Below are 26,537 nucleotides of genomic sequence, written 5' to 3' on the forward strand. Positions count from 1 at the left end.
GTTAATCGCTTTGACAGCAACAGCAACAGCAACAGCAACAAATAAGTGCCATTGCCTTTGCCATAACAATAGCAAACAACAAGCTCCATCTTGCCTGGAAAATTCCTGCATAACAGTTACATTGACTTAGATTAAAGCGAAATACAATAGAATAAAATAAAATAAATTACAGCCACCCCCCCCCCACGTCCACCCACGCCTACCGTCAAAGTCCAAGCGCGTCATCCAACACGATGACACCTTAATCTAATTATCCAAAAAAGTCCACTTAGGCGACTGTCAAGGGAAAAAAAAAAGAAACTTACAAAAAATTGAATCAAAGCGTCAATCTCCCACGATACATACATACATACATATTACACGGGTCAAACCCAACATCGCAATTATTGAGGAAACACGGATGAATGGAATTGCCTGACTATTATTCCCTCCCACCATTTCTCCCAGTAAGAAAGAAAGGGAAAATAATCTACCTTAAACAAATTATGCTAGTGGAGATAAGCCCGTGCAACGTTTCACAAAATGGCTCCTCTTCTTCTGTTTCTGTTTACACAACCCTCCCCCCCTCCTCTAACACCCTTGGCATTTTAGAAACTTTTTCCGAATCAAGGGTTGCATTGGAGCATAACCGAGCCTAAGGAGTAAATCCAGGCATGCATACATACATTGGTAGCGGGTAACTATAAAAAATCTTGACTCACAAAATTCCCAGAAGCAAGTTTGTTCTTGTGTGACGTGAGTTTATGCAAGGGAACTCAGGGGAGATAAAAGAAAAATGGTAAAATAAATAAGCAATATTTGTATTATGTTATGGAGATCACACTGACTTTTTTTTTTCTAAACCATAGATAGATAGACACACTAGATAGACACAATAGATTAAGTAGGTACGGAAAGGGCGTTTGCCTATTACACAGGCTACTACAGTATGATAACTTTAAAAGCTACAGAGTACAGATAGATGGTTTTTGAATTGGACGGGTCTAATTGATTAGCGATTCATTGCGCATTTGTCCGGAACGCGCAGCGTCCCTACCTATCTACCTACCTACTTAGATGATAGTGCGGGTTCCAGGTTGATCCAAACCATGTCACTGACTGCCTCGCTTGCCTGGTAAGTAAGTTGAAGGCGAACTGGAAGGGAAATTAACTTTAGAGCTCCTCCCCGATCAGCGAACTTTCTAGCCACCCTACCACTACCTACCTACATATTTTACTCACTCACTTACTTCACTAGTAGATACATCTTCTACAGCAAATAGTCCAGTTCAGCTGAATCCACGGACGGAGTAACTAAAACGCCCCTCGCAAGAACCGCAGACAGCCGCTTAATTAGAAAAGCAGACACACAGTCTCGCTCGCTCCGGGCAAGCTCTGTCCGAAAATTATGGAATCAGTCACAGTAGACCAGTGAACAATCCACACTAGTTAGTTAGTTAGTCTGGTCTAGTCTAGTCTTTGCGCTTCTTGAGTCGCGCTCAAAGTCCGATTGGTCGGTGATGGAGAATGAGATTCAGTCGACACACTTAAGGTGTCATGGTACCTTGGGTATGGGCTACAAACAAGGTTTCTTGTTCACATTACACACACACGGTTAATATCCCTCGCCTGGGAGGCGAAAAAGCTTGATTGTATCGCCAACTAACTGTCCGTGACACGCTGGGTGGGGAGGGGAAGGGAGGGCGAGCGTTTGTTTGGTTCCATACATATTCTTGAAAAAGTGTGTGAAAACTCTCATTCTCTGTTGTATCTATCTCCCCGGACTACTACTTATGATCGTCCGTTGCATGGGAAGGGTAGAGTTCAGTGGTACGAGCAAATACCGTTTTAAGTGTGTGAAGAAAAGGAAAGCAGAGAAAAGTAAAAACAAATAGTAAAAGCAAAAGAATAATAACATTCATCTGCCTTCTGACATCATTGTTCAACAGAATATCGACAGGTTCGCTGCACAGAACCTCCAGCCAGCCCAAGGGAAGACGATCAGTTCACAATGTATGGATAGATGTATGGATGTAAGTGAGTACATACATACATACACACCCGGTGATCTATTTTCAGATAGGTATGGTGGTACTCCGGACTCTCCGCATCGCCTTGCATACATGGGTGGAGAGAGAGAGAAAGAAAAGTAAAGAAGCAAAGAAAAAGAGGGGCGAGCAATTCCAAAAAACAAGGCTATGCAAGTGATATGTAGGTGCTATAGCTATTGTCCGCCATAGGCGCCAGAGTGGGATGGGAGACGTCGGAAATCAAATCGGGAGTTGCGTTGGATCTAGCAATGTGAGTGAGTGTCACCCTACTACTTCGCTAAACTAGGAGTTTGAGCATCCAGGCGGAGAACATACATTAGTGAAGTCCCACAACATGATCGCAGGGTGTACACACATTACATTATGTATACTATCCTATCCCATACTTGGGTTGTTGTGGCACTGAACACAAGGTGCAGCAAGCTAGCTACCCAGTAGTACCAAACTAATCTAACATACCACCGGTTCGTGACTTGGATGGGTTTGTGATTCCTGCATAGGTAGTATAGGTGTTACCTAACGACTTTGTTGCGTGAATAACTAGGGAAACATATTTGGCCCCAAACATACTTACACAGTACTACTGCTGGTAACTTGTAGTTAGATAATGTAAACAGGTCCTTCATAATCCAAGTAGAACATCAGCCTACTTAACTTACTACTTTCTTAGTTACTACTCCAACTGCCTTGTGAAGCCTGATACGCCGTACCTTGCACCGGACGTGGTCATCCAGGAATTAATCTAAATTAATAACAACAGTCGCATCCTTCATCGAAGAAGGTCTTGTTTCTTTTATCTCCTATTTGCCCCATGTGAGACATCAGCTGCAACCCAGCCCAGCCCTGTAAGTACTAGTATAGCTTAGTGTCAGCAGCAACTCCTGACCACCTCCGCCAGAATCGCTTGGCTCGAATAATTTACGCATCCTGATGTGGGCCAGCCAAGGAGGGCCAAGAAAATCGGCCAGGATGCGACCGACTTTGTTGGCGATACGCTTATCCTGAACGCTAGTCAGTAGTACGGCTGCGCTATAGTTCCAGGAGTTAGTGGTGATGGCGCTGCTGGTAGTTAGTCTACTAGTTAGTTAGTTGTGGTTGGGCCCTTGTAAGCTGTAACGTATCTATCTCACACCCCCCTCCTCTCTGACACTTTCTTTATGAAGTAGTAAGTAGTCATTTGGGAAGCGCCCGGATGGGTGAAACTTCCTTTTTCATCCATGTTTCAGTTCGTGTTTCTTTTTTTAATTATTCTTTTATTATTCTTATTATTTCCTTTTTCCGATTCGATTATAATCACTACTGTGATAAAGAAAGGGAAATGGTAATAATTTAGTAGCCTAGCCGGCTTGGTCGGATACTTTCTGTTAGTGTGGTTATTTTCGATTCTACTCGATCATGAACCTCCGTTAGCGCCAAGGTGTAATAATAAAGTGAAAAGCTGAAGCCTGGAACGGTGGATTATGGGTGGTAATGGAAGAGGGCTGTGCAAGACCAAGATAATATGTCAAAGCTGATAGTGTTTGATCAACGTTGCCAATGTGGAATGAAGCTAATCAAAGCAGAAGAATGAGAAGAAGGCAAACCTTCAGTTAAAATTAAAGTACGGAGTAATTTCAGGCAAAGAATGAAGCAACGGACAAAGCTCGATCCTGGTTGAATTGCGCCCGCAACTTTATCGAGTCCTAATCAATGTTACTGGACAATAAGCTCCGGACTATGAGCGACGCGAATTTCCCGGTCGAGCGCCGCCGGGGAGGTCACGCCCGCTGATTGGAGTATGATAAGTCGCGAGCAGATCAGCTATGCTCTGGTCTTACGTGGCCGATTGATTTGCATATGACTGATCCTAGACTGGCTTTTTTAAGTTCTTCGTTCTTCTCTTTGCCTGTCGGAGTTCCCTTGTTCTGCTTCTGGCTGGGTTTCACTTTGGCGCCCAGAGCTGAAGACCTGCCTACCTGAGTAAGGAGAGGCGTTTTTGAAGAGGGGAAAGAAAAAGGGAGGGCCCACTATCATACTTATCGGACAGTATGCCATGCGAACCATCACCCCGGATAAGAGTTGTCAAGCTTTTTCACAGAGAATGACTTGATGTTTGGTCCAGCGGATAAATTCTCAGCTGAAAAAGGGGGACGCATTCAGCAGACAAGAAAAAAAAAAAATCATCTGCCTGGCGCTTGTCACTGGTAAGCTCAGTTGATCCCTGCTTGAGACCAGGATAGGTGTTCAGACGCATGGAGAGAAAAGCCTGGGTCCAACGATAGGTTGAAAGTAATGGCAGCCGGAGTTAGAGTCCGAGAAAAACGTTAGTCAGAATGCTTAACGTGACCAACCAATATCGGGCCTATCTTACAACCATCTTCTACCTGTAATAGGACTGGTTTTACTGCGGCGACAAAGAAACTGCTAATCAGAGGGGAAAGAAATTCCCTTTGCGGGATCAGGTGCTCGCCCCGATACGAGTACGAATCGCCACAGTGGCTGTTGTCATCTGCCGAGAAGCCGAAAGTCCGAGAGCACGGAATTAACGAGTCAAGAATGTCAGCGGAAAGGGAATAAAAAGTGAAAAGCACAAAGTAAAATAAAAGGACCCGAAAATCCAGTCACGAAGCCTAAATAACGGCAAAACGGCAAAGGCAGGCGAGCGTACAAGGGCGAAAATGTCGTCAGTTTTGGCCCGAAAGGGTCACTTTCGGGCGGAACCGCTGCGTAACCCGGGGATAGTCTAACCCTAAATAATCATAAAAAGAAATGCGTGTCGTATTCCCCATCCGATACCGATTACGAATCGGGGGCATGGAACAAGGTCTGTGCTAAAGTTCTTCTAGACGATACAGAGGCCCTCCAAAGAGAGATCAGATGAACACGAGAATGCCGCAAAGTTATGATGATGATGGCCACCACCCAAACCCAGATGCATGATTGGCGATCGCGTAGGGGTCCAAATCCAGACACAGGTTCGGATGGAGCTGGCAAAACGGAAAAAAAGGTTTTACTTTTATTAATATTGTGCACACGCCGGATATCCGGAGGCATAATTATGAGAAATTCAAACATAAAACCCAGAGGGACTAATAAAAGCGACCATGGAACAAGTGGAACCCCAGCCACAGTGGAGGGGGGGCCATGTCTCTTCTTCTAAGCGAGCTTAAGGTTCCTCGTGTTGGATTAAGCTTAAGCTTCAGAAAGTCGCGCACTAATCAATTTCCGGTTGGTATCAAGCGATCAGAGCGCCACTGGTATCTTCCTAGTGTAATACGGTAATATTTTGGACTTTCCCTGTTTGATTACTGAGAATATTCTCAATTTTCTGAATCATGGGTTTTACTGGAGCCAAGAAACCTCCAAGCCTCCAAGCAGCAGACCGGTCAAGATATGGTCGATCGACTGTCACCGGAGAAGCCAAACCGCGTAAGGAGGGCCGCCACGACTATCATGGTATCCTTCCGTCGTCATGATACGGACGGGAAGCTCAATCAGTGTGCAGCATGCTTGCTGCGGAATGGACATCTGGTATGTGGGAATCCTCCAGCCCTGTAAGCAGGAGTTTGTGTCACCCATCATGTACATAGTATGTACACAGTTACTCCATCTGTATATACCAATGTATAAAGGCGTCCTTTAACTATTCATGCTGTGCTCCATGTCCCATACTTGATAGTCATACCGGGCACATCGCTAAGCTTGGTTTAGACTCCACCACCGGAAGTCTCTTTATTTCCCCCCTCCCACCCCTCCCTCCGCGCGCCCCCTTTTGTTCATATCTCATTATTCACCCTGGGTGCGATCACACTCATTTGATTACTATTCTTTGTTTCTAAGATAAGGAGGGAGGGGGAAAAAGGTGGGCACGCTCGGCTATAATTAAATCCCTTCTTACTTCTTACAGTGAGATTGACTGGATCTGACCTGGTTAGTATATGGTAACAATCAGAGGTAAGACACAAACGGAGTAATCTTAAGCCCCATGGAAAGGTCCCAGCAGCAGAAGAGAGAAAGAAAGAGAAAAGAAGAACCGAAGCCTCCACCGGTGTCCACACCAGCCAGCCTCGCTCCCCAGAACCATGGATACTCATCAGGCGAAAAAGAAAAGGTTAAAAACAAGGTTCTATTTGTTTGTGATGAATCCAGCAACTAAATATCAGTCGGATGAGATCATTTGCTGCAGCCGGCTCCTATTTACCCACTTTTTCGGGGGGGTCGTTTCTTTCGTCTGGTTGATTCTCGGTATGGCCAGCGCCTAGAGAGAGGCCCAAGCAATTAGTCCTCTGACCTTGTCTTGTTCTTCTTGTCTGCTGTTTTGAAAAGGTGTATTGTCAGAGAGGAGAGGCCACTAATGGAATGAGAATATACGAGAAAATAATAATTCAACTGAAAAAAAAAAGAAAACATCAATAATCAGAATAATGGTCATGAGAATTCTTTTTCCGGGAGCTCTTCGCTAAATTGGTTTTTAATCAAATACATACGCCAGTCTTAGTCACTCCCACCCTGCACAAAAAGGAAATCCCCATCACCTAATTTCATTTATTATTACATGGTCTTTCAATAAAAACCACTGCTTGACCTTGTGGGGTTCAGAGTTAAGTCGGTTCCCCACCCTATCTCTAATGCTAATTCTTCGAGTAAGCATTATTGCTTTTCTCTTTTTTCTTTTCCCTTTTGGTTATTATTATTATTATTATTTATTTTTTATTATGATAATAATTTTTTTTATTCGGGTTCCGATTAGTTTAGTTTAGTAGTAGTAAAGTAGCTGAATTATTATTCTTATTATTACTACCACGATCCCTCTCCCCTTCTTCTCTTTCTACTGCGACTTGCTGCGACTTGCGACCTTCAACCATCCCCCATCTACTGCTCCTATAACTGAATACCAACCTTGGTGTTGACGTTTCTCCTTCTATCATCACCCACTAAACAGTCTGTCGCCCGCCTTGCTGCATCCAAGATCGATTTCAACTGCGACCACAACGCACTACCTTCCGCCACGGTAAGTCTTGCCTGTACCTGCTCGGCCTTTGCATGTTGTAGCTCCCCTTGTCTCAGCGGCGTTTGTATAACGCTCAACCTCCGCCTGCCTGCATTCTTCTTTATTCTCCTATCAGGCCCTCCCCACTCCTTGTTTCCTATCCCCTTCCTTGCTGCCCTGGTTTCTTTACATTCCATCCCCTCTGTCCTCCCCTCCCCTCCCCTCCAACTCCACTCCTCCACCCTATCCATTCTTCAATCACATAGATGGGAAATTAATGTTGTATCTTGACCCTTTAGATTATTTTCCGCAGTGGGTTCTTCACAGCACCTGCTCATCTCTCACCTTCTCTTGAAGCTTGGCCTTTTGTTTCCTGTTCCGGGAATATCGCACGCTTGAACGGTGTTTCTTGAACGGCTTCTGCACAGCCGTTGTTTGACTTCCGACCTCATCTAGATTGCCTGCATTCCGGCACATCTTTCAACATTTTTCACCCTACGAAACCCCCGGTCCTAGCGCTTAAACCAACAGTCATCACGGGGACCTACACAGATCACCGAAGGTGGATGGAGACGTATCACGGGCACGTCCGCACTCCTGCGGACGCTATCATCCTCTTCGAAGCTTGTCGCATTGGCCTTCTCCCCCGCGTACAGAGACGTTTATCCGAGAAGGAACGTCAATTAATTCGTTCCGGGTCAGTCTTTGTCTGGGATGAACGCGAAGCGGGCATGCGAAGATGGACCGATGGGAAGTCATGGAGTGCCAGTCGCGTATCGGGAAGCTTCCTAACATATCGCGAGATGGAAGGCAAACGGGGCGGGACTGGTGTAGCTCAGACTACGATGTCCAGAGCTGGTAAAACGCCAGAAAGCACACGAGGCAGTGACGATGACCGTGGAGATGGTGCGGATGAAGGGCCGGACGGCTACCGCTACAAGCCTGATGGCTTAATGAAACAATCCTTCAGCATTACGACATCTACCGGCCAGCACCTCCATCTTATCAGTTACTACTCGAGGTCACATCCTTCTGCCGCCAATCTTCAACAGCCGTCGACGGACCCCAACTTGCGGCATGTGCGTCCTCAGAAGGGCCTTTATCCGGAGTCTACTGTGAATGATCAACAGAATCTCCCCGTTGTGACTCGTGGTCCCATGGCCGGTGCCGCATACGTGCCGCCTCATCCCATGGCACCCTATGGACGCTCTCCGGCTGCGCACGCGGCGCCATACACTCCCTCATATACATGGCCTCCGACTCCGCTGGCTACTCCGCCCGTTCCGGTCCACTATCCCTCTTACCTTCCGTCAGTGTCTCAGCCCAATGGCCAAATGCCATATGGCCACCAGGCTGCTGTGCCTCCTGGTACGCCCTTGCCGCCTCCGCAACCACCGGGATTGCCAGCACACCACGAGCGGCCGGTACATGTAGCTGAAGTCACGATGGCGCCATCTCTCCATCAACCGTCCAGCGTGCAGGTGCTTGCAAGCCGGTCACCACGAGTGCCGCCAGGAGCGCACGAGCTTCTTCACCGCCCGAGTCCACCAGAGCTTGGCCCGCCTCGCGAGATCGCGAGAACGTCACCCCGCACGCAGCCACATCATATGCCGCACAGCAACGGCATCCCATCGATTGCGCGCAGTCCCCAGCTTATCAGCCAGCCACCGTCCACTAGCGTACAAATTCCTCCGCCAAGTACGATGGCACCCAAGCCACTGGAAGCCAGCACCGGCACTACCGTGCCCAGCATCGGTGCGCTGATGAACGGCGCGCCTTCTGGTGGATTGCCGTCGATCGCCGCGCCCCCAGCCCCGGCCGCAGGACGCGCCGAGGGACCCCGGGACATTCCCAGCGAAAAGATCGGGTTTGGGGGAGAAGACATGCGCGCACTCCGGCAACTGGACCGGGTCTTCACTGCGTAGCGTGCTGGTGGCATTTTCAGTTCTTTTAACGAAATTAGATCCTCATGCTGTCGATCTCTTCTTTTCTATTTCCTTTTTTTGTTGTATACGATTAGCATATTGCCTTGGTTTGACACTGTTCAGATTGGAATGGTCATGTTTACGACACTTGTGTGGTTTATTCCCTGGGTTTGCTTTGATCCGTTGGTCCCAGGCAGGCTTGAAATGGATCGGCGTTGTACAAGAGGAGCATTGCTATACAGCATGGGTGGGGTCTCTTTTTAAATGTCTTGTGTGATTTCGTGTGCTGCATTGTTGTTGATAATTGCATTGGGATCGGTCACGACCGGCGGTTGGGCTGCGATGGTACACCTTGAATACAACAGATCAGAATTCGAATCCAACTACTTGTATTTGCAGTAGACGCAGTCGTATACTCCAGACCAGGATCGATTCATACATCCTCCCGTCCAGTGGCAAGAATTAGCGCCCAGTAATGCTACAATCTTATCTCTGCGCCTACCTCTTCCATTAGATTCCACTTCAGCCGACTAATGTAACTGTATACAGCGTAAGTGACTGACACGGCAGTCTGTACTGTGTCCCAACGCTGTCAAACCTGGCACAACATGAAGCATCAGCCTGGCCAACAAGACATGGTCCATCACGGATCCATACCATCGCTCAGCGCACCAACCCAGCCTACAACAGGAGAAAAAAGCAGTCTGTTGGCAGGGTTTAGGGCCCTCTCTTCTGCAGTCCCACTACTGATTTATTGTTATTCATGATAGACCTACCCTGTCGGTCAGTCCGTCTGCCCGCCCTACTATATACACGTATCTATCTACCACCACCTCGTTCAAATCACAACAAGCAACTAACCAACTTAATGACTACTAATTAGGATACCGTACTACCATAACATAATGGAAATATACTAACTTGTTCTCACCAGCACTTAACATCTAAAATGGCAACGAAGATCAGTATCAGTATCCACATATTAAGAAGCAAATTTCGTGGCGATGATAAGAAACTATTGCAGTTGTGCATAGGACTTACGTACTTACATGCATGCAATGCAATGTTCCTTGTCATATGTATGATGATCGCTCCTGGCTTGCAGTTGAGAATGGGAGAGAAGCTTCCATCCGAGTAACTTGTCTTGGTGCTGGCTTGTTTGGTTGTTTTGTTCATAGGCGTTGATGGGCTGGGATGATTTGTAGGTAGAAGATGATCGGAAGTGGAGATGACATGAATTTGGAAGGTGATGTGCTGGTGTTGGTTGGCATCTGGGCCAGGGAGTGCGGAGTCGAAGTGATGTGTGTGTGCGTGTATCTTTGCTTTTTGTTATTCTTTCTTTTGCTTCTGCCGGTGGTGGCGTGGGCTGGTTGGGTTGGTGATATGAGAGCGTAGGATTGGTTGCTATTCACGAGTGGGTTGGCTGTGTCGTATTCAATCTGGAGGATGAATATTTTGGAGATTGACAATGGTATAGTTGAAGGGGGCGATGATGATTCACGCTGCCCGGTCGATACTTTATAATATTTTGTTTCTAATCTTCTTTCTCTTTATTCTTTCCTACATCTACTCTGATATCTACTATTACTTATCTGAAAGCTACTCTATATGGACTTCAACTACGCCATGGTAGTATACATCTAGTATACATAACCAAACACGTTCAACCCGTTTGAGGCTTTCCCTGGTGTCTACACAATAACCTGTTTCCAAAATACTACCTTACTACTTCGAGACAATAATAATGATGTGCACCGGCTTAGCGACAATGACAATGATTCATCCAGCAACGACAAACATAGCGAAATCCCTCCTGGACATATAGTTCAATGACGGAGGATGAACTGTGCTCTCTGCCTGGTCCTGCCATTCCAAATCAAGCCTTATGCTAGATAACGATGAGTGGAGTTAGATGATATCTCATGTCGAAAACGAATGCCCCTGCCTTCGCCTCATCGGTTAAAGGAAAGAAGGGTAGGGGATCATGAACCGGGATCGAAACAGAGTGGTCTCAAGTGGTGAATAGCTTCTAGATTGACATTGGGGTATTGTTATAGAAGTATGATGGGTGTGTACCTCCATCTTTATATTATGCCATGGCCTTCCTGACGGAGAGAAGCCTGGACATAGACCACCAAAGTACAGTATATCGGTGGCGGTTTTCCTTCGTGGAGTCGAACTAATGTCCCCATGATCTGCACAGCTCATCTATTAGCTGGCCAGACTGACTGGTGGAATACAGAATGGTCGTATCTATAATTTTCCGATCTGAAGACGATCAGGAAGACTCATTGTCCGGCCAGTATGAACCCACAGACAGCTATTGCTGTGAGAGAATGCTTGGAAGCCCTTATGTCCCGGAAATAACTAAAGACTGAACGCGAATCTCATCTGGTCACGCACCTCTGCTGATATAAAATCAAAGCGGTACTATCTTGATATCCGCTAATTTTTTAGACTTCTCAAGCCATACTCTGGTTAAGAATTGCTCCTCTAGTTGAGGAAGGGGGTGACATCTTTCCATACATGTGGTAGTATTGTTACGCTGCGTCTTCTCTAGAGGGGGCACGCCAGGACTACAGCCAAAGTATGCGGCGTATTACTGTCGAATATATATACGAAAGAGATATAATAGCGTTCCTGACCGCGTGGAGCCAAATATGACTATTGCGACGTAGGCGAGTTCAGTTTGTTCCCCGCAATAATCAAGATTTATGCAGGAAATATGATCCCCTCGCCTAAACTGCGGTTGGCAGCGTCGTCTCCCTTCGAGAATGCCATCTCTTCGTATAAATGGCATATGTTTCTATATATGGGTTCTTCACAACCTACAGGCAGATTAGACACATCAATATACACATGCATGAGCATGATATGTCTTACAAAGATAACTGAATCGGCCCCAACCACAACCCAATCGCTAATGGTCCAGAAAACGATCGGTCTATGACGAACTTGGTCCTTGATTCCAACATCGATTATCGCTAGCCATGCAGTAGTTAAAGGGTGCATTCAACTTGCTTATAATGGCTACACCGTTTTTTACCAATCAGAATACAGATTTTAAGGAGTATTCTCGGCTGCTGCTGCATAATACACCGATCCCTTTAGATCAGAATCCAGAACAGCTGGCATCTAATCAAAAGCACCTACTCTCAATCAAATATTTCCAGAAGCACAGTTCTCCACAGACCATCAGCAAGGCGACCAGTGCAACCCGCATGCGAACTCTCCCCAGGCAACTAATGGTGCGCCGCATGATGGCTTCGGTTATCCCGATTAGGTCCGACTGCACAATCGGTCAGGATATTCCACCGGTAGTGAAAACAGGTCTATGAGGTGCCATTTACCCAGGAACAAATGGAAGCATATGACGCATATTGGGATAAGAACCGCAAAGTTCTGACCCTAGACAACACAGATCCTCTCGTTCCGAATTTCCGATGGGTCATGCAGAACCTGCGGAAGTTGGTGTTGGGCGGACTTCACTAATCGAAAAGTTGAGTAGTAAGTTAAAGCTCGAGTGTGTTGATGCCGCTGCCGCCGCGTGTCTATGGCTCACAGATGTTGAACGTCTTGAACCAATGATTCGAAAGTCAGACGGTGATAAATCTGCTTTCACAATTCATTGATTACTAAATACTCCAAATGGCGACTCAAAAGCAGCAGTCTCCCTTAGAGCCTGTAAGTATAGTCTAATAACTATCGATATCAACCCAGAACTGACATGATAATAGAGTCTGGTCGTGGTCAGTCGACTGCTGCCCAGAGAGGAAACTTGAAACTAAAACAGAGCAAGCAGTCTATCTAGAGTTCAAAAGAAGCATAAGAGATCGCTAGATGCTAAATTTCTGGTAGGATAACAGTCCTTCTATATACTGTGTCAAAGCACAGGAAACCCAGCCCTCTCGACTGTTTATCAGAGTTCCTGCTGCTTATGGACGCGGCATGGCGGGAACGTAAAAGAAAGAAGGAGCGGGCCATGTTCTCTTGCGCACCGCACTACTGCTGGAGAGGTACGGCGAGGGGTACGACCCCCACGGAGACCGCGAGAGGGATGGAAAGGTGGCCGGCGTACTCAAATACCTAGCGGAAGCGGAGGACATCGTGGTGCAACTAAGCATTTCAGGGAGACTAGAAGAGCTGATGCAGATCCTCAAGCACTATGCAGTCGTCGGTCCTTTGCTGGTTCGCGTGCTATCTGAAGCGAAAGGTGGGACATCAAAGTTGTCCTCGGCCGCATAAAGCCTGCCTGGTATCTTTCAAAGAGCATTAGCTAGCGAGCTCCTGCTGGAAGACTTGTTAAAATCTCTACAATCTAGGCCTGCTAACAAGACTAATCATGAACATCGTCTTGCATCCTCTACTGCACTCAGGTTGAGCAAAAATGGCCACTCGGGTCTGCCCATCGTCGTGCAGGCAACCCAGAAATGAGACATTTCTCTCCTCAAGCACAGTGTCAGATGCACGGGTGTATTGCAAAGTTCTGGCGGGGATATTCCACTGTCTGAAACCAGTCGAAAACATACAATGGCACGGTCTGGTGGTACAGCTATGTATTCCTACTAGAGATGGTCTATCACTGGATCTAACAGTAGTCTGTTCTTATCCTTCTCCAGTATTAGGGTCGCCCTCAAGCCTTCATCAATCAGATTTGTCCGGAGATGGAACATCTTTCGAGAATCTGGATTTTCCAAGATCCCAATGTGCCCAGCCAGCAACAGATGGGCAATTGCAAGATAAGCAATGTGCTTCTATGATAATTAAATAGGATATGGACGTTACTCTTTGAGGATCAGACACCAACATATAAGCTGGTGGGCTCTGATGATATCAACAGCAAGGTTTGATTCACCACTAGGCAGTTGAACAATTCTGACTGGCACAAATAGAGCTGAGCTCCATCGTCCAATACTTCAGACACTATCACACGGAGTATGCTGCTCCAACTTGTTCGCCCAAGCTGTGATGTACACCGACCATTCGATCCGGAAACGGGACACAGTCACAAGGCGTCCGAAGACAATGCTTACCTCAAAGGGAAGGGAATGATTAAGTGGATAACAAGCTTCAAGCAATGATGGCCCAAATTTAACCTGAATTGTGACGAATATATGAAGTGGGGTTGATGTTACAGCTCTTTGTTTCTAATGGACATCTAGGAAGACCACTGACGAGAATTGAGAGAAAATCTTCCGCTTTTCGCCAGTCATAAGATCTGAAAGAGCCATCAATACCAGTACAGAAAGGAATTAAACTTTCGAGTTCTTACTATAGTGCGTGGCTTAAGGACTGGAGAGTGATAGCACTAATACTATGACTAGAATTATTGTACATATTTTAGCAGCAGAATTTGATTTCTCAACCTTGACAGACTTCGAAGGCTTCCTGCCTCCTTCTAGAATAGGAAGGAAATGATATGCTATGGCTGGATAATACCGGCAAATATGAGGTTTATACCTGCTCCCGTTGAGTATTCGGAGAATTCCGGTGATTCGTCGATGAATCCAGCCTTGATATATATTATAATGCAGGCACAAGCAAAACACTACAGTCTTTACCAAGTCTCACCTCGAAGTGGTCTATAAAAGCATCGTATTCCCAAACGTAGCTTTTCAGCCTTGGATTTGTTATTAAGTGCTTTCCCCTCGAACGAGCATCTGATACTTTTACAAGTGGTATATACCGCGTAGGCCTCATATAACATGTGAAAGAAAAGTCCTCCATTATATAAAGAATAAAAGCAGTACTCCTTCGCTTTGTTTGAGGAATATTGGCGTTCCATGATATCTCCGGGTTATTCCTGAGTAATATGGCTACAAACATATATAAAATAACTAATACAGCAGCATGATAATGTGCTCCCACCAATCTGTTCGAGTCGCCTCATGTCCTCTCTTTTCAACCACAACCTTCATACTAATGTCCAGCTACTGCAGCGACTCCAGTCACACCATGGAGTGGGAAGAGGCATATGAGTACAGAGAATCCACGGAGACCAACGAACTCCTCGAGTTTAATACTGCTATACAGACCATCGAGCCCGTCTGGCCAATCCTACCCCTTAATCTCAAGCGATACTTCCCAACCAGCGAGAGCGAGAGCTACGAGTTTGAGAACTTCGAAGTCAGCCCCGATCCAGAAGAAGAGAACGAGCTCTTCCAAGCCCAAAAGCTCTATTTCCGAGATGTTGCCAACCGCACCAAGCGATACCTCTGCTTGATAATTATATACGGCCATTCCTCCCATGAAGAAGCATGCAAAGAAGCGTTACGGATATCCTGGCATCGCAACTGGAAGAAGACGTCCTCAAAGGCAATAATGGGGCTTATCATTGACGAAGAGAAACAGGCTTGGTTCCGGGGGAGTCACACTGACGAGACAAATATTAAGAAGATGGGCAGCAACTGGGTTGCGAATAATGAGTGTATGCTGAGAACGTACTTTCGTACTTTTCGGCGCGCGTTGAGGAGACATGCTCCTAGCCCGGGGTATGATCCTGCATTTGAGTCTGGGTCCGAAAGTGAGTTGAACTCTGTTATACATGTGTTGGTGTCGGATAAGAATATGGTTCTTCCTGTTCGTCCTGGTTCTGCGTTCTGGTCATGATCAGCTAGCTGTCTGCTCGAATTGACAGTTATGATGACTCAGATGAACCTGATGTTGATACTGGCTTGTTTGAATGGGATTGAGGTTGTTCCTTGCCTTGGATGTTTAATTGAAGTTCTGGTTTGGTTGTTGGTTTTGCTGTGATGATTCTAATTGCTCGTGCAGGGAATCATAAGGATATATCGGATTCGAGAAAGCAGCTGAGCGATAAATCATCGCTCTTGCTTGCTCTTAGACCACGCCGCCAGCCTGCTCGGCCAAACAAGGCTAGAAGTATACTCGGTGCTAAGGAGCATCTGAATGATGGTACTTCACTTGTGCTTGCTCTCAGAGCACGTCGGGATTCAGCTATATAATACTCAGATGCTTTTGAGCATGTTTTGTTGATGGTACAAATATTTACTTGGCAAAACATTCCTATATAATCTTTTTAGGACATCAAAACAACTATTATAATTACATTTAAACACAATATCTAAAACTCTTATCCCCTGTAGCTCGCTGGATAGATATAGAAACAGAAGCACAGACAAATATATCACGTGACACCATCCCAATCACCCATCATCGAGATATTCAACGAAGGAACGCCCTTTTCCACTACAATACACCCAAGAACCCGATCCCAGTCCAAACCCAATCATCCGAAAATTCCCCATTCCAAATCCTCCATCATCACCACTAGAATCCTGCCCGCCAAGGCATGGCAAACACTTGCCGTCCCTATCCCATCATATCATCAGGTGACACCCTACCCAACCCACTTACTAACTATCCAGTGAACTACTCAGCAGCCATTCACGCCACCAAGCCACCGCGGTAGCCTGCTCGCTGCCCAGCTAGCTACTAGTCAGTAATTCTGAAGGAGTCCCAAACGAACCTTCTTTCACCTTCCATAAGACAACATGATCCATGCAGAAAGCAAAAACCGGATGGGAGTATGGTACTTTTGTTTCTACTTGAGTTGAGTTGCTGCCCAAGTTACGGGATGTACTATAGAAGGATTGGTCGGGGATGTGTGTGGGTGTATGGGTAGTGGGTGTATATTAGGCACTCTTACTTTTTTCTGTTGTTTGCGGGTACGGATTGGAAGTATGGGAAAGCAATGGAGGGGATGATGGTTGGTGAGGAAGAGAGGAAATGTGGAGTGGGTAGGTAAGTAGGTGAGTCATAGTGTATGTAGGTGATGATGATTATACACTGTTAACTACGGAGTATGTTTTTGAGTGTTGGGAGGTAGATAGGTAGAGAAGTAAGTATCTGTGTGTGTATGTGTGTGTGTGTGTGTGTGCTTTTGTTGGACTTAGCAGTGATGGAATAGAAGTCTCTACTTAGTCTACATACTAGCATACATACATCAACTACATACAGATCTAGTGAACTTCATTTACCTAGTTACTTACTTACTCATGTCTCACTAATCAATAACTACACAGTAACATCATCAGATCTACTATGGAATTCCCCATCAGTACCCAACCGCGCGACACATAATACTCCCACCCACAGTAAGTAGTAAGTAGTAGAAGTGGGTCAAAGAGACTACTACACTCACTCACACTCGGTCGGTCAATCGGCCGACCGGCCGACCGAGCGGCGCCTCCGAAAACCAGATCAGGTCATACATACACTGAGTCAAGAAGAAAAAAAAAACATTTCATTCTGAGGAGGAGGGGGACGGGCGTGGTTACTGTGAAAGCAAATCCAAGGCAATTGCCAACTTCTGCACATTGATTGGATAGAAAGCTGTGCGCTGGGCTGAATAAGTATTCGTTTATGGGGGATGTTATTGGCTGTGCCTCAGACGGTTTTTAAATTTTGTTCCCCGCAATTGTTGGGTTAGTTTCTTGCTTGGTGGATTGGATGGGATGGGATGGGGCTGTGTATGTTGTATGTATTTGGGTTGTATGGGTGGATGTGTGGTATTGCGTGGGATGGGATACATAGGATGAGAGAATGGGTCTACTTTGTGGAGTCTTTTGGGGTTAGCTGTTATATCTATTTCCTTGTTCATATTACCTGATGCTAGAATGAGAAGGAGAGTAAGGGAGGTATCACTATCAAACAGAAGTAACCGTACACTGATTACTCCTTGATGGGGTGTACTGTGTACTGTGAACAGCAGAGACAGAAAATACACTAAATTAGATCAGTGGAGACATGGGGGATACTGTGCCCGCTTTATGCAGGCAATCGAGAAATAAGCGGCTCGCTAGGTAACTAAGTGTAGGCAGGTCAGTCCGTAAGTAGTAAGTAACTAAGTAACTACCTGAATAGGTAATTGGATTGACGAAGCAACAGAGTTGATCTACATATACGAATCGGGGTTTCTGATGTATACATTTTTCCCATCATGGTCACTCTACATACCTACGTCCGTTGAGATTGGATTCCATTCTGGGATATTATTAACAGTGGTCTGTCTTTATCCTGGCTTGACACATTGCTTGAAGTAATAGAAGTGGCTATGTTGCGTGAAAGATACTAATGCCCTATTGGGTAAATAGTAGATAACTTTCACTCACTCACCATGGAATACTGCCATTCTGCATGCACATGCTCACTACAACATTCTAGCTAGTACACAGCCATAAGCAGCATTCACTTACAGTGTAAAGGGTGTAGAATGCCACCGAACTTCCTGGAACCGGACTCAGACCTCATCGTCTCATGCAAGTTACAAATCAGGGCCGTGCGTTAGTTATATCATAGGCCTGAGTGGTCGGCCAACACTTGTGGTCAATCCATCCTAAGAGCTTAGACTAACATTAGTGTGTTGGGATGTACCTTGCCTACCTACTTAGCAGGTTAATCCTAATATACTTGTCACTACTATGAGCATCAACTTCATCGCTCTCAACCGACGGACAAAGTTAAAGTTGGAACAGCGCTTACTATAGTAGGTACTGTAGCTGCCTATCCGCAGCAGGGGTTCGGCTGACTTGCCCGTTTTAGTGCGGAGAATGGTCAGGTGGTATACTGTTATTCTGGTTCGTGTTTCGTAGACAATGCCAATATACACTACTTACGCAATGTGTATTGTGTCTGTTTCTCAAGTGTCCATTGCTCCGTTATGGGAACCGGATTGGTGGTAGAGGAGCTGTGGACACCGGGTGGCGGAACGGAGCTCTGCTACGGTCGGATGTATACCGGATGCTCTTATGGATGGATATAGCTGCTTGATAGTCCTTAATTGTCGGGTTTATAGTGATAAAGCGATAGGATGGTGGGCAAATAGGCATCACCTTAACGTAGTCTGTATGGCGTGCCTATAGATTCGACCGTATTGACAAGCTAAGACCAAGCACATTCAGGTCTCCGTGTCACCTCCGCACTCACGCAAGGAGTAACGAGGAGAAGACGATTGCAGCGGATGAGGGTGGACAGACTGCGAGTCAAGAGATCTGCTCATTGTACTCGGTACGAGACTCCGCAAGGACAAGAATGGCGGGGTAGGTAGGTTGTAGAGTTTACGTGGACAGGCAGGCATAAGGCAAGGAAACTCGATCGTACACCCATCTCGCAAATGCACGCCTTGTTGATCTGAGCAGAAGGAGGAGGATGAAGAATTTAGGTGACCAGGACCGGCGGTTCGCTCCTTGTCTCTCTCCACTGGAATACGGCGGGAACACCCTTCCGTGGATCCACTTGTCCCGTTCACTGACTCTTCTGGTTGAGATGGCGCTGTTAACCTTCTCTCATGCAGTGGTTGGGCTCTTGTCCGCCCGCTTGCTGTGCTTGCTTTCTAAAAGGAAATTGGCACAAAGCAATGGCTCTCTCTCACCATGTACGTATACCCGATGCGGTAGAATATGGAGTGCAGGAGGGACTTGTCACGGCCATTCCGGTTGTGAGTGGGGCGTGTTTCAACCCAGGCATCGTCGCTCCATCGTGAATGCTTATTTTTCCCAAGCTGGCTAACTCCAATTCCCTGTTGTAGCAAATTGATCGTGAGGAGTGCACTTGCAGCGTCAGCACCTGCTGGGCTTTCCGGTGACCGGGCACGAGTGTTGGTTAGCCATCGTGACTAACAGAAGCTAGGCGGCCTAGTTTCTTGTACCTGCCTGGCCCCAAGACCGGCTTGACTCGTAGAAAAACGAGAACTCGTGGGCTGGGAGAGCATAGCGCAAACTCTCCAGCTTCAATAGCACCCGAACAGGTGCTGGGTACATACGAGGTACTGTAATCTTCGTTACGGATTTCCCCATTGGGCGATCCGCCTTCTCCCACGACGCTCTCTCTTTTGCTGTCTCTCGGGCGAGTGCCAGAGAGAGAATCCACTCATGACCTTGGCTCTTACACCAAAAAAAAGCCATCATTATGGCCATCTGACCATCCATGATCATCAAGCTTAATCGCTAGAGCGAACCAGACGAGTGCTAAAGTGAAACCGGCGACACGCGGATAAATCAACGGAAAAGGGGAAAAAGCGAGGCACGGTCGGACCCAGAAGCCTAGTCCACTTTGTAAGTAGTGGGAAAAAGAATACGGCGCCAGAGCCTCTCAAGCTCCGAGCTCGAGCTCCAGCCAGCCTAAGCTCCAGCTCCACTTCCGAATTCGTCGTCTGGCAGATGGCGCGGACGACTACTCTTCGCCAGCCGTTTCGAATCACCGTCAGCCGTGAGGTCCAAGCCCTCGGAAACATAGTCCTCCAATAAAAGGCCGCTGTCTCCTCATGTCAGGGAAAGCTGAACATCTGATGAGAGGGGAAAGACAGAGTGGGAGGGAAAGGTCGAGTGAGGAGACCACCTGCGATGGAGGACAGACCGTTGACCAGGACCCTCAACACGGCGATCCGTCGGTCGCGATTTCATTTGTGTACTGCCTGGAAGTAAGTAGGTATGATTAGTAGTATTGGTAGTATGACTATGAGCGTTTACAGAACAGCTAGTTGTAGTACCTAGTCCTACTACAGAGTCATTTTCAGGCTGCCTCTGCCTATTTTGCACGGAGCCTTTCCGTAGTGCCGTGAGCATAAACAGGGAACCAGTCGTCCATGACAAGATCACAGACCTGCCAGATTGAATTTGTCTTCGGTCACGGGAAGAGATGTAATACATCCAGTGCCTACAGGAGCCACTTCCAAGCCATCCGTGCCTGCTTTGGGGGACAGATGGGTTGGCGGTCCTGGATGGAAGATTCATCTGCAGTGCCTTGAATGTCCGTGCTGGGGCGCACAGGAGAGAAGATCTGGCCCACTTTTCCCCAGATTGTCAGGGTGAGGGCTTTTCTGGCCTTCCATTCCTGTTGCCGTCTGTAACACAACCATGGCATGCTCGGAGGGGCATGTCAATCCTCGCTAATTACCGTCCCCGATCTGCTTTCACGAATAGCTCACGCAGTATCTCTCAGCAGTCTGGGGAAAGATCGGACGACTCGAAAGGGGGGCGTCAGACTGGTCAGACGGATCGCAATGCAGGGAGGACAAGAGCTCCAAGACTAGTGCCTCAAGGGAATTTGGCCTGTGGTGTCACTGCCCGAGCATCTGGCCATCTCCGCACTTGTCCAACACCGGCTGATGAGACCTAAGAGAAAGAGAGGGCGGGAGCCCAGAAGAGAGAGAGCGCAGTGTCCAAGGTCGTCGTAGCGTGGGGTGTGGCGTCCAGCTGAGCCCGAGCCGTGTCATCCCGGCATGCAAGTAATACATAAGACCGACTAGAACGCTACGCCCCGTCATCACCACCGTCATCGGCGTCGCTCTTCCACTGCAGCAGGGCTGTCCGCGAACACATGGTGCATTCAATGCTTCAACGTGTCCGGTCTGTATGTAAGAGATGAAAGAAAGACCTGGTTTCTCTCCTCTCCTTTCGATATGCTAGAGATAGATCGAAATGCGTAGTTGCTTTTTTTGGTAGACTGATCGTCTGGTGTGGTTTTTTGGGGGGGCCCCGAAGATTTACACTGGGAGAAGACAATCCTCCCGTTCTGTTCCACCAAATATTATCAGGGGACCGGGGGAAAGTTAACTAACTATACGAGAGCGATATTCCCATGATCACGGTCAGTCGGTTGCTGGTTCCCACAGCAATACAAGCAGCAGCACCACCACCTCCTTCCCCTCCACTGCCACCAGCTGCACATACCGATGCGAGGCTACTCCATGATCTGGACCTGCTTCCCGCTGGCATTGTGTCATCAGGACGGATTCGGGGGTTTCCAGCTGCAGTTCGCAATCAAGGTGACGAACTCTCTCATAGCGACGCGGCCCTGTACGACTGTGGAAGGTTGCCAGTCAATCTGGTTGTATGGAGTCGGCAATAGCCTCACCGGATGGAGCAGATCCTCCACGCAAGCCAGTCGCTAGTTGCTTCGTCCATCACTTAGTGGGTTTTTCTCTAGTCTTACAGGCTGCCGGGCCCCTGGGAGGGAGCAGAGGGGAGGGGAGGACCATCCATTGCATTTTGGACGGGTCTGGGGAATCACCCACACCGGCCGGTCGCCAACCGAAAGGTGCGCCCAGCAGGATCTAGTGGTGAGCGACGAGGATCATCCGTCCGGCGACCTTTCCCAGGGTGCACCATCCATGCGTAGGGAAGGTTTATTCTGGATGGGGACCCTCCCAGCTGGGGCTGTTCTACTGGGTAAAAACAAATTTCTCATTCGAGCAGCATCATTTGCTTTTGCGTATCCACCGCGCTGGGGAAGAAGTGGAAGCTGTAGGAACTGGCACTAGGCACTCGGCACTAGGGAAGACGACGAAAATCAGGACGCCGAAGAGAATCGCAGGTTAACCTAGTGAAGTTTAGCATGGCTTTGGCTCGCTTCTTTGGCGTTTTTCTCCGTCCGGCGAGGGGCCAATCAGAGTGCAAATGCGCACTGGCTTGGCGTTCCTCGACCCCCCCGCATCCATGTTAGAGTTTAAAAAAAGCGCAGCCCGGGACGGGATGGATGGATGCCCTACTGACCCTGTCTTTTTCTCTCTTTTTTTATTCTTTTTCTTTTTCTCTCAAATCTGTTTGATTTTCTTGATCATCATTCCTAGTTGTTTTAGAGATGATTGCTGTTCATTTACCCGCTATGTTAGAGGATACAATAAGAGGAAATCGCCCTAGAATACTCAAAGCAGTACTGGTCAAACTGCCGGTATAGTTAGTTGTCTTTGTCTGGCACGCTGCGGAATCTCCGAAAGTGGGCTTGGCTCTGGCGCGCATTGTTGTCATTGTCACGGTTAATTATTGCGATTCTCCCCAGACAGGAAGCATTGATCACAAAGTTTGCCTAGTTTGGATGCCCTCTTGATGGGGTCCACTTCCATGCCTCCAATCACTCCCCGACCGATGAGGAGAAGAGAATGAACCAGAGATGAGCAGGAGGATACTAATGATAATCCTAATGTTGGGAAGTCCCCATCAGCATACATCACGAGAATGTTGCTCCCCAGGGAAATGTTTTTGGTTTTTCCACGACACCCTAAGAGCTATTTTACTTATTTGTGCCGTTATTATTGTTCTTGCGCACGGTAACTTAGCTCCTGTACTTATGTCAGTAGTAGTCGGACGGGCTCCGGAGGGTCAGTCAGTCCATAGCTCAACCATCAGAACTATAGTAAAAAAACAAGTGGTAGCAAGTAAAGTAGTGAATCAACCAAAATGACGAAGAATTATAATTATAATTCTCATAATACTCCGGTGCTGCCAGAAGTACTAACTAAATTCTACTAACTTTTCTCCTCCTACTATTATTACTGCTACCCTCTCGACTTGCCCACTTGGGTTGGTTACCTTTCCGTCTTGCCATCCATCCCCCTCCAAACCATCCATTCACAGAGAATTACTGTTAATACCTTGCCCCATCCCCATCCCCATCGCCATACCTGTCCATACAATACGGATTGTCAGGAACATTATTCATTCCTATGACTACTGTTCGGAATCCTATTGAATAATTAGAAAGACCAAAAAACCCAAAAACCTTCTTCTGGTTCTACTACCTCTTGCCAGTAAAAAAAATACCATACTATTACTTATATTAAATCGCTTCCCCATCCTTCCTTCTCCCCGATCTTCAAATTCAGCCTCGTTTCAAGAGGAAAGATTCTCTGCCTCTGCACTCCCACTCTCTCTACCCACGGACGATCCACTACTCCTACTACCACTACTATTACTATTCTTACACTAACAGCTAACTGATTGACTGATTGACTGATTGAAACCTGCCTTTCCCCATCCACTCACACCACGAATTCCTCCTGCTAAACTACGACTAATCTCCCTCGGGTCCAATCCGTGCTTCCACTAAATCACAGCCAAGTCTTGAACTGCTCCCCACTCCAATCATAATTACTCTATAGGGAGATTCTTTATCCTCATTCACTTCTTCACCTTCCCCTCCTTAAAAAGACCTCCCCAACAACCTCCTTCTTAAACCACCTCTTCTCCCCCTCCCCATCGCCGAAGCATTGTCGCCCGTCTACCCCTCTTCCTCGCGCTGGTCCAAACTTCCCGACCAACCAACCAACACATTGCTCTTCCCGTTCGCTCGCCTTCCTTTCCTCCTTCTCCCACCCCCTCTTTATCGCCCTCCTCTTGTCTATCTCGCAATCATAGCGCACCTCAGCTTGAGGTGTGTATGGGTCAATGTTGTCCATGCAGAAATCCCACACCTATGTGCTCCCTCCATCCACCACCTATAATAATGTCACCGGTCTCCCTCACACCATGCCATCGGCCAACCCGCCAGCTGAGCGTCGCGACTCCACCCGCTCGGTCATGTTGACGGACGTCCCCGCCCTCGGCGACTGCCCATTAGTAGACGACTCGTCACTCTCGCACCGAAACAGCATCAGCACCACTGACGGCATATCTAATGATTCGCCCGCCTCGTGGGATGGCGACGCCCCCTCCGATAATTCTCCCTCTGCCGAGGTCGACGTCAAGATTCAAGACGGCTTACACCATCCGTTTCCAACGACCGCAGACACCTCGCCGAAAACCTTCCGATTCAACGTGATCGCATCCCACGGCATGGACGCTTCCATGGACGAGGTAACACCCAAGATCGAGGAGATAGATGATGTGGACGAGTTGCAGAGCATAAAACCGGTGGGAGTGGAGACATCGATGGCCAATGCGAGTTCTACCCATCCGGATTCCACGGCTGCTCCCGTCAACGTCCCACGGAAACGTGGACGACCACGCAAACATCCGCTGCCAGCGCCCGGGAATCAGATCAAAATCACCAAGGGTCGATCCAAAACGGGTTGTATCACTTGTCGCCGGCGGAAGAAGAAATGCGACGAGACCAAGCCAGCGTAAAGCTCCCGTCCTCCTTTGACTGGTCCATCCTGTGTCGCAACGGTCGCAGTGGTTAACTTTCTTTCCCTTCCTGCAGGTGTCTCAACTGTCAGAAGAATGCCGTGGTATGCGAGGGCTACCCGCCAAAAGAAATATGGAAGAGTGGTAAGCAGAAGCTTGAGGATGGTAAGTGCACCTTGGACCGTGGCATGCTCGAGCTGCTTTGCTGTGCGTATTTACTATTCCTGGTTGCTTATCCGGCGCCTTTGATCCAATCACCTTGACACTTGTGTGAACGTTCTGACGCCTTAGTTTCACAGCAGTTCGCACCCAGAACATGGTTGCCCGCTCTCTACCTCTGCTTATCGACGGCATCGAAACCGAGATTGACCGGCGCTTCCTCGATCATTTCGTCTACGGCTTTAGTCGCGTTTTGACCCTGATCAACGATGACTCCAACCCGTTCAAGGAGATCTTGCTCCCGATGGCCACTCAGCACCGGGGTTTGATGCACTCGCTCATGTGCCTCTCGGGATCGCACCTGTCGGGTCTCCATCATGTTCCAATGTTGGAGGAGCGAAAGTTCTATCATTACCACCGCGCTATCAGGGATCTCAAGGACAATATCACAGCGTCTTCAGGTAATTCTGAGCAAGACCCTGAGCTTCTTATCGAAGATCCCATCATCGCATCCACAATTGCTCTCAGCTTGAACACCATCTGTGAAGGGGAAACCAAAGGGGAATACAGACCCCACATGGATGCCGCCCGGTATTTGCTGTCGACACAGCAACCGAGGAATGAGAAGTTCCGGCAGTTTATTGTCGAGTTCTTCCAGTACCATGATGTCTCCAACTCCATCACTTCGCTGGATCGCCGCCCCGCCCATCTGCAGGGCGGCTTACGGCTGCCTGACTTTGTGCCACACGCGCAGGCAGGGATGTTCCTTGGAGTCTTTGATGGTCTATTCAATTATATCTCTGAGGTAACTCGAATTCGTGACCGGATTCGACAGCGGTCCAATGAAGGATACGAGCCTGCTGTTGACTACCAGATTCTGGGCGATGCCGTCTCCATCGACTCCGCCATTCGAGCTTGGGAGACCTCGTATACGCCCAACACGCCAAACTACTACCTGGCGCAACTATATCGCCAGTCCACCTGGGTCTACCTGTACCGCACCATCCGCCCGTCCCGACCAAGCGAGAAAATTGCACAGGTTGTGGACGATGGACTTTCTTTCCTGGATCAGCTGCCTCAGGATGCAGGCGCCTACAGTATTGTGCTGATGCCACTGTTCCTCTTGGGCTGCTCTGCCTTCCTGCCCCGCCAGCGGGAGAGGATCAAGAAGGGCTTTGAGACCCTCAAGGGCTACTCCAACCTCCGCAACATCGAACCCGCCTTCAAGGTCGTTGAGCGAGTGTGGGAAGTGATGGACACGAAAATGGAAGAAAGTTGGGACTGGGAGAAGATCATCAGCGACATGAACATGGATTTCTTGATCACCTAGGCTACTTGCCGCTTCTATTTGCAATTTGCATGTTTTCTTTTTCGGTTCGGGCCGATTGCATGATTCGTCGTTCTTACTGGCGACGAACTTTTCGTTGGTTCTCCGAGTCATTCGATGTATGTATCTCTTTCTTCCTTTCTTTCCTTTTTCTTCTTCTTTTTCTTTTCTCCTATTCTTTTTCTTTTTCTGGTCTACCGAATGGCGAACGGGCAACAGAACCCAAGTGGAGCAGCCTCAAAGCGAGACGGACGGACATGGCGT

At 47.7% G+C, this 26,537-nt stretch overlaps 15 protein-coding genes across 15 annotated transcripts; 9 read left to right on the plus strand and 6 right to left on the minus strand.

The window, feature by feature from the left end:
• Positions 1–775: 775 nt before the first annotated feature.
• Positions 776–1,406, plus strand: An16g03160 (uncharacterized protein; the record flags this gene model as incomplete). Its single annotated transcript, XM_059745023.1, has 4 exons — positions 776–778; positions 888–926; positions 1,064–1,114; positions 1,263–1,406. The coding sequence occupies 4 exons, from the start codon at positions 776–778 to the stop codon at positions 1,404–1,406; spliced, it is 237 nt and encodes a 78-aa protein (XP_059602721.1).
• Positions 1,407–3,826: 2,420 nt separating this feature from the next.
• On the minus strand, positions 3,827–5,588 carry An16g03170 (hypothetical protein; the record flags this gene model as incomplete). Its single annotated transcript, XM_059745024.1, has 8 exons — positions 3,827–3,977; positions 4,077–4,146; positions 4,212–4,275; positions 4,352–4,518; positions 4,619–4,732; positions 4,938–4,996; positions 5,265–5,306; positions 5,422–5,588. The coding sequence occupies 8 exons, from the start codon at positions 5,586–5,588 to the stop codon at positions 3,827–3,829; spliced, it is 834 nt and encodes a 277-aa protein (XP_059602722.1).
• Positions 5,589–6,760: 1,172 nt separating this feature from the next.
• Positions 6,761–7,476, minus strand: An16g03180 (hypothetical protein; the record flags this gene model as incomplete). The annotated part of the gene is made up of 4 exons (XM_059745025.1): positions 6,761–6,890; positions 7,010–7,108; positions 7,190–7,242; positions 7,330–7,476. 4 exons carry the CDS (start codon positions 7,474–7,476, stop codon positions 6,761–6,763), a joined length of 429 nt encoding a protein of 142 aa, XP_059602723.1.
• An 89-nt stretch (positions 7,477–7,565) lies between these two features.
• An16g03190 (uncharacterized protein) lies at positions 7,566–8,437 on the plus strand (the record flags this gene model as incomplete). Its single annotated transcript, XM_059745026.1, has 2 exons — positions 7,566–8,308; positions 8,407–8,437. The coding sequence occupies 2 exons, from the start codon at positions 7,566–7,568 to the stop codon at positions 8,435–8,437; spliced, it is 774 nt and encodes a 257-aa protein (XP_059602724.1).
• A 165-nt stretch (positions 8,438–8,602) lies between these two features.
• Positions 8,603–8,938, minus strand: An16g03195 (hypothetical protein; the record flags this gene model as incomplete). The annotated part of the gene is made up of 1 exon (XM_059745027.1): positions 8,603–8,938. The coding sequence occupies one exon, from the start codon at positions 8,936–8,938 to the stop codon at positions 8,603–8,605; it is 336 nt and encodes a 111-aa protein (XP_059602725.1).
• An 865-nt stretch (positions 8,939–9,803) lies between these two features.
• An16g03200 (hypothetical protein) lies at positions 9,804–11,448 on the minus strand (the record flags this gene model as incomplete). The annotated part of the gene is made up of 7 exons (XM_059745028.1): positions 9,804–9,840; positions 9,974–10,328; positions 10,593–10,615; positions 10,915–11,119; positions 11,154–11,177; positions 11,213–11,291; positions 11,356–11,448. The coding sequence occupies 7 exons, from the start codon at positions 11,446–11,448 to the stop codon at positions 9,804–9,806; spliced, it is 816 nt and encodes a 271-aa protein (XP_059602726.1).
• A 502-nt stretch (positions 11,449–11,950) lies between these two features.
• An16g03210 (uncharacterized protein) lies at positions 11,951–12,735 on the plus strand (the record flags this gene model as incomplete). Its single annotated transcript, XM_059745029.1, has 3 exons — positions 11,951–12,254; positions 12,315–12,431; positions 12,662–12,735. The coding sequence occupies 3 exons, from the start codon at positions 11,951–11,953 to the stop codon at positions 12,733–12,735; spliced, it is 495 nt and encodes a 164-aa protein (XP_059602727.1).
• Positions 12,736–13,311: 576 nt separating this feature from the next.
• On the plus strand, positions 13,312–13,976 carry An16g03220 (uncharacterized protein; the record flags this gene model as incomplete). Its single annotated transcript, XM_059745030.1, has 4 exons — positions 13,312–13,470; positions 13,550–13,672; positions 13,718–13,768; positions 13,845–13,976. 4 exons carry the CDS (start codon positions 13,312–13,314, stop codon positions 13,974–13,976), a joined length of 465 nt encoding a protein of 154 aa, XP_059602728.1.
• Positions 13,977–14,879: 903 nt separating this feature from the next.
• Positions 14,880–16,218, plus strand: An16g03230 (hypothetical protein; the record flags this gene model as incomplete). The annotated part of the gene is made up of 3 exons (XM_059745031.1): positions 14,880–15,447; positions 15,699–15,839; positions 16,031–16,218. 3 exons carry the CDS (start codon positions 14,880–14,882, stop codon positions 16,216–16,218), a joined length of 897 nt encoding a protein of 298 aa, XP_059602729.1.
• A 420-nt stretch (positions 16,219–16,638) lies between these two features.
• Positions 16,639–17,167, plus strand: An16g03240 (uncharacterized protein; the record flags this gene model as incomplete). Its single annotated transcript, XM_059745033.1, has 4 exons — positions 16,639–16,684; positions 16,717–16,747; positions 16,929–17,041; positions 17,073–17,167. The coding sequence occupies 4 exons, from the start codon at positions 16,639–16,641 to the stop codon at positions 17,165–17,167; spliced, it is 285 nt and encodes a 94-aa protein (XP_059602730.1).
• Positions 17,168–17,958: 791 nt separating this feature from the next.
• On the minus strand, positions 17,959–18,197 carry An16g03250 (uncharacterized protein; the record flags this gene model as incomplete). Its single annotated transcript, XM_059745034.1, has 3 exons — positions 17,959–18,025; positions 18,063–18,096; positions 18,143–18,197. The coding sequence occupies 3 exons, from the start codon at positions 18,195–18,197 to the stop codon at positions 17,959–17,961; spliced, it is 156 nt and encodes a 51-aa protein (XP_059602731.1).
• A 646-nt stretch (positions 18,198–18,843) lies between these two features.
• Positions 18,844–20,178, minus strand: An16g03260 (uncharacterized protein; the record flags this gene model as incomplete). Its single annotated transcript, XM_059745035.1, has 5 exons — positions 18,844–19,278; positions 19,318–19,511; positions 19,594–19,826; positions 19,867–19,912; positions 19,980–20,178. The coding sequence occupies 5 exons, from the start codon at positions 20,176–20,178 to the stop codon at positions 18,844–18,846; spliced, it is 1,107 nt and encodes a 368-aa protein (XP_059602732.1).
• Positions 20,179–20,208: 30 nt separating this feature from the next.
• An16g03270 (hypothetical protein) lies at positions 20,209–20,558 on the plus strand (the record flags this gene model as incomplete). Its single annotated transcript, XM_059745036.1, has 2 exons — positions 20,209–20,368; positions 20,416–20,558. The coding sequence occupies 2 exons, from the start codon at positions 20,209–20,211 to the stop codon at positions 20,556–20,558; spliced, it is 303 nt and encodes a 100-aa protein (XP_059602733.1).
• Positions 20,559–21,524: 966 nt separating this feature from the next.
• Positions 21,525–22,755, plus strand: An16g03280 (uncharacterized protein; the record flags this gene model as incomplete). Its single annotated transcript, XM_059745037.1, has 7 exons — positions 21,525–21,711; positions 21,795–21,836; positions 21,881–22,114; positions 22,194–22,259; positions 22,338–22,441; positions 22,527–22,616; positions 22,729–22,755. 7 exons carry the CDS (start codon positions 21,525–21,527, stop codon positions 22,753–22,755), a joined length of 750 nt encoding a protein of 249 aa, XP_059602734.1.
• Positions 22,756–24,109: 1,354 nt separating this feature from the next.
• On the plus strand, positions 24,110–26,276 carry An16g03290 (uncharacterized protein; the record flags this gene model as incomplete). The annotated part of the gene is made up of 3 exons (XM_059745038.1): positions 24,110–24,783; positions 24,864–24,952; positions 25,090–26,276. The coding sequence occupies 3 exons, from the start codon at positions 24,110–24,112 to the stop codon at positions 26,274–26,276; spliced, it is 1,950 nt and encodes a 649-aa protein (XP_059602735.1).
• Between the last annotated feature and the right edge of the window lie 261 nt (positions 26,277–26,537).

Source organism: Aspergillus niger (assembly GCF_000002855.4).
Source record: "Aspergillus niger supercontig An16".
Classification (NCBI taxonomy): Eukaryota; Fungi; Ascomycota; class Eurotiomycetes; order Eurotiales; family Aspergillaceae; genus Aspergillus; species Aspergillus niger.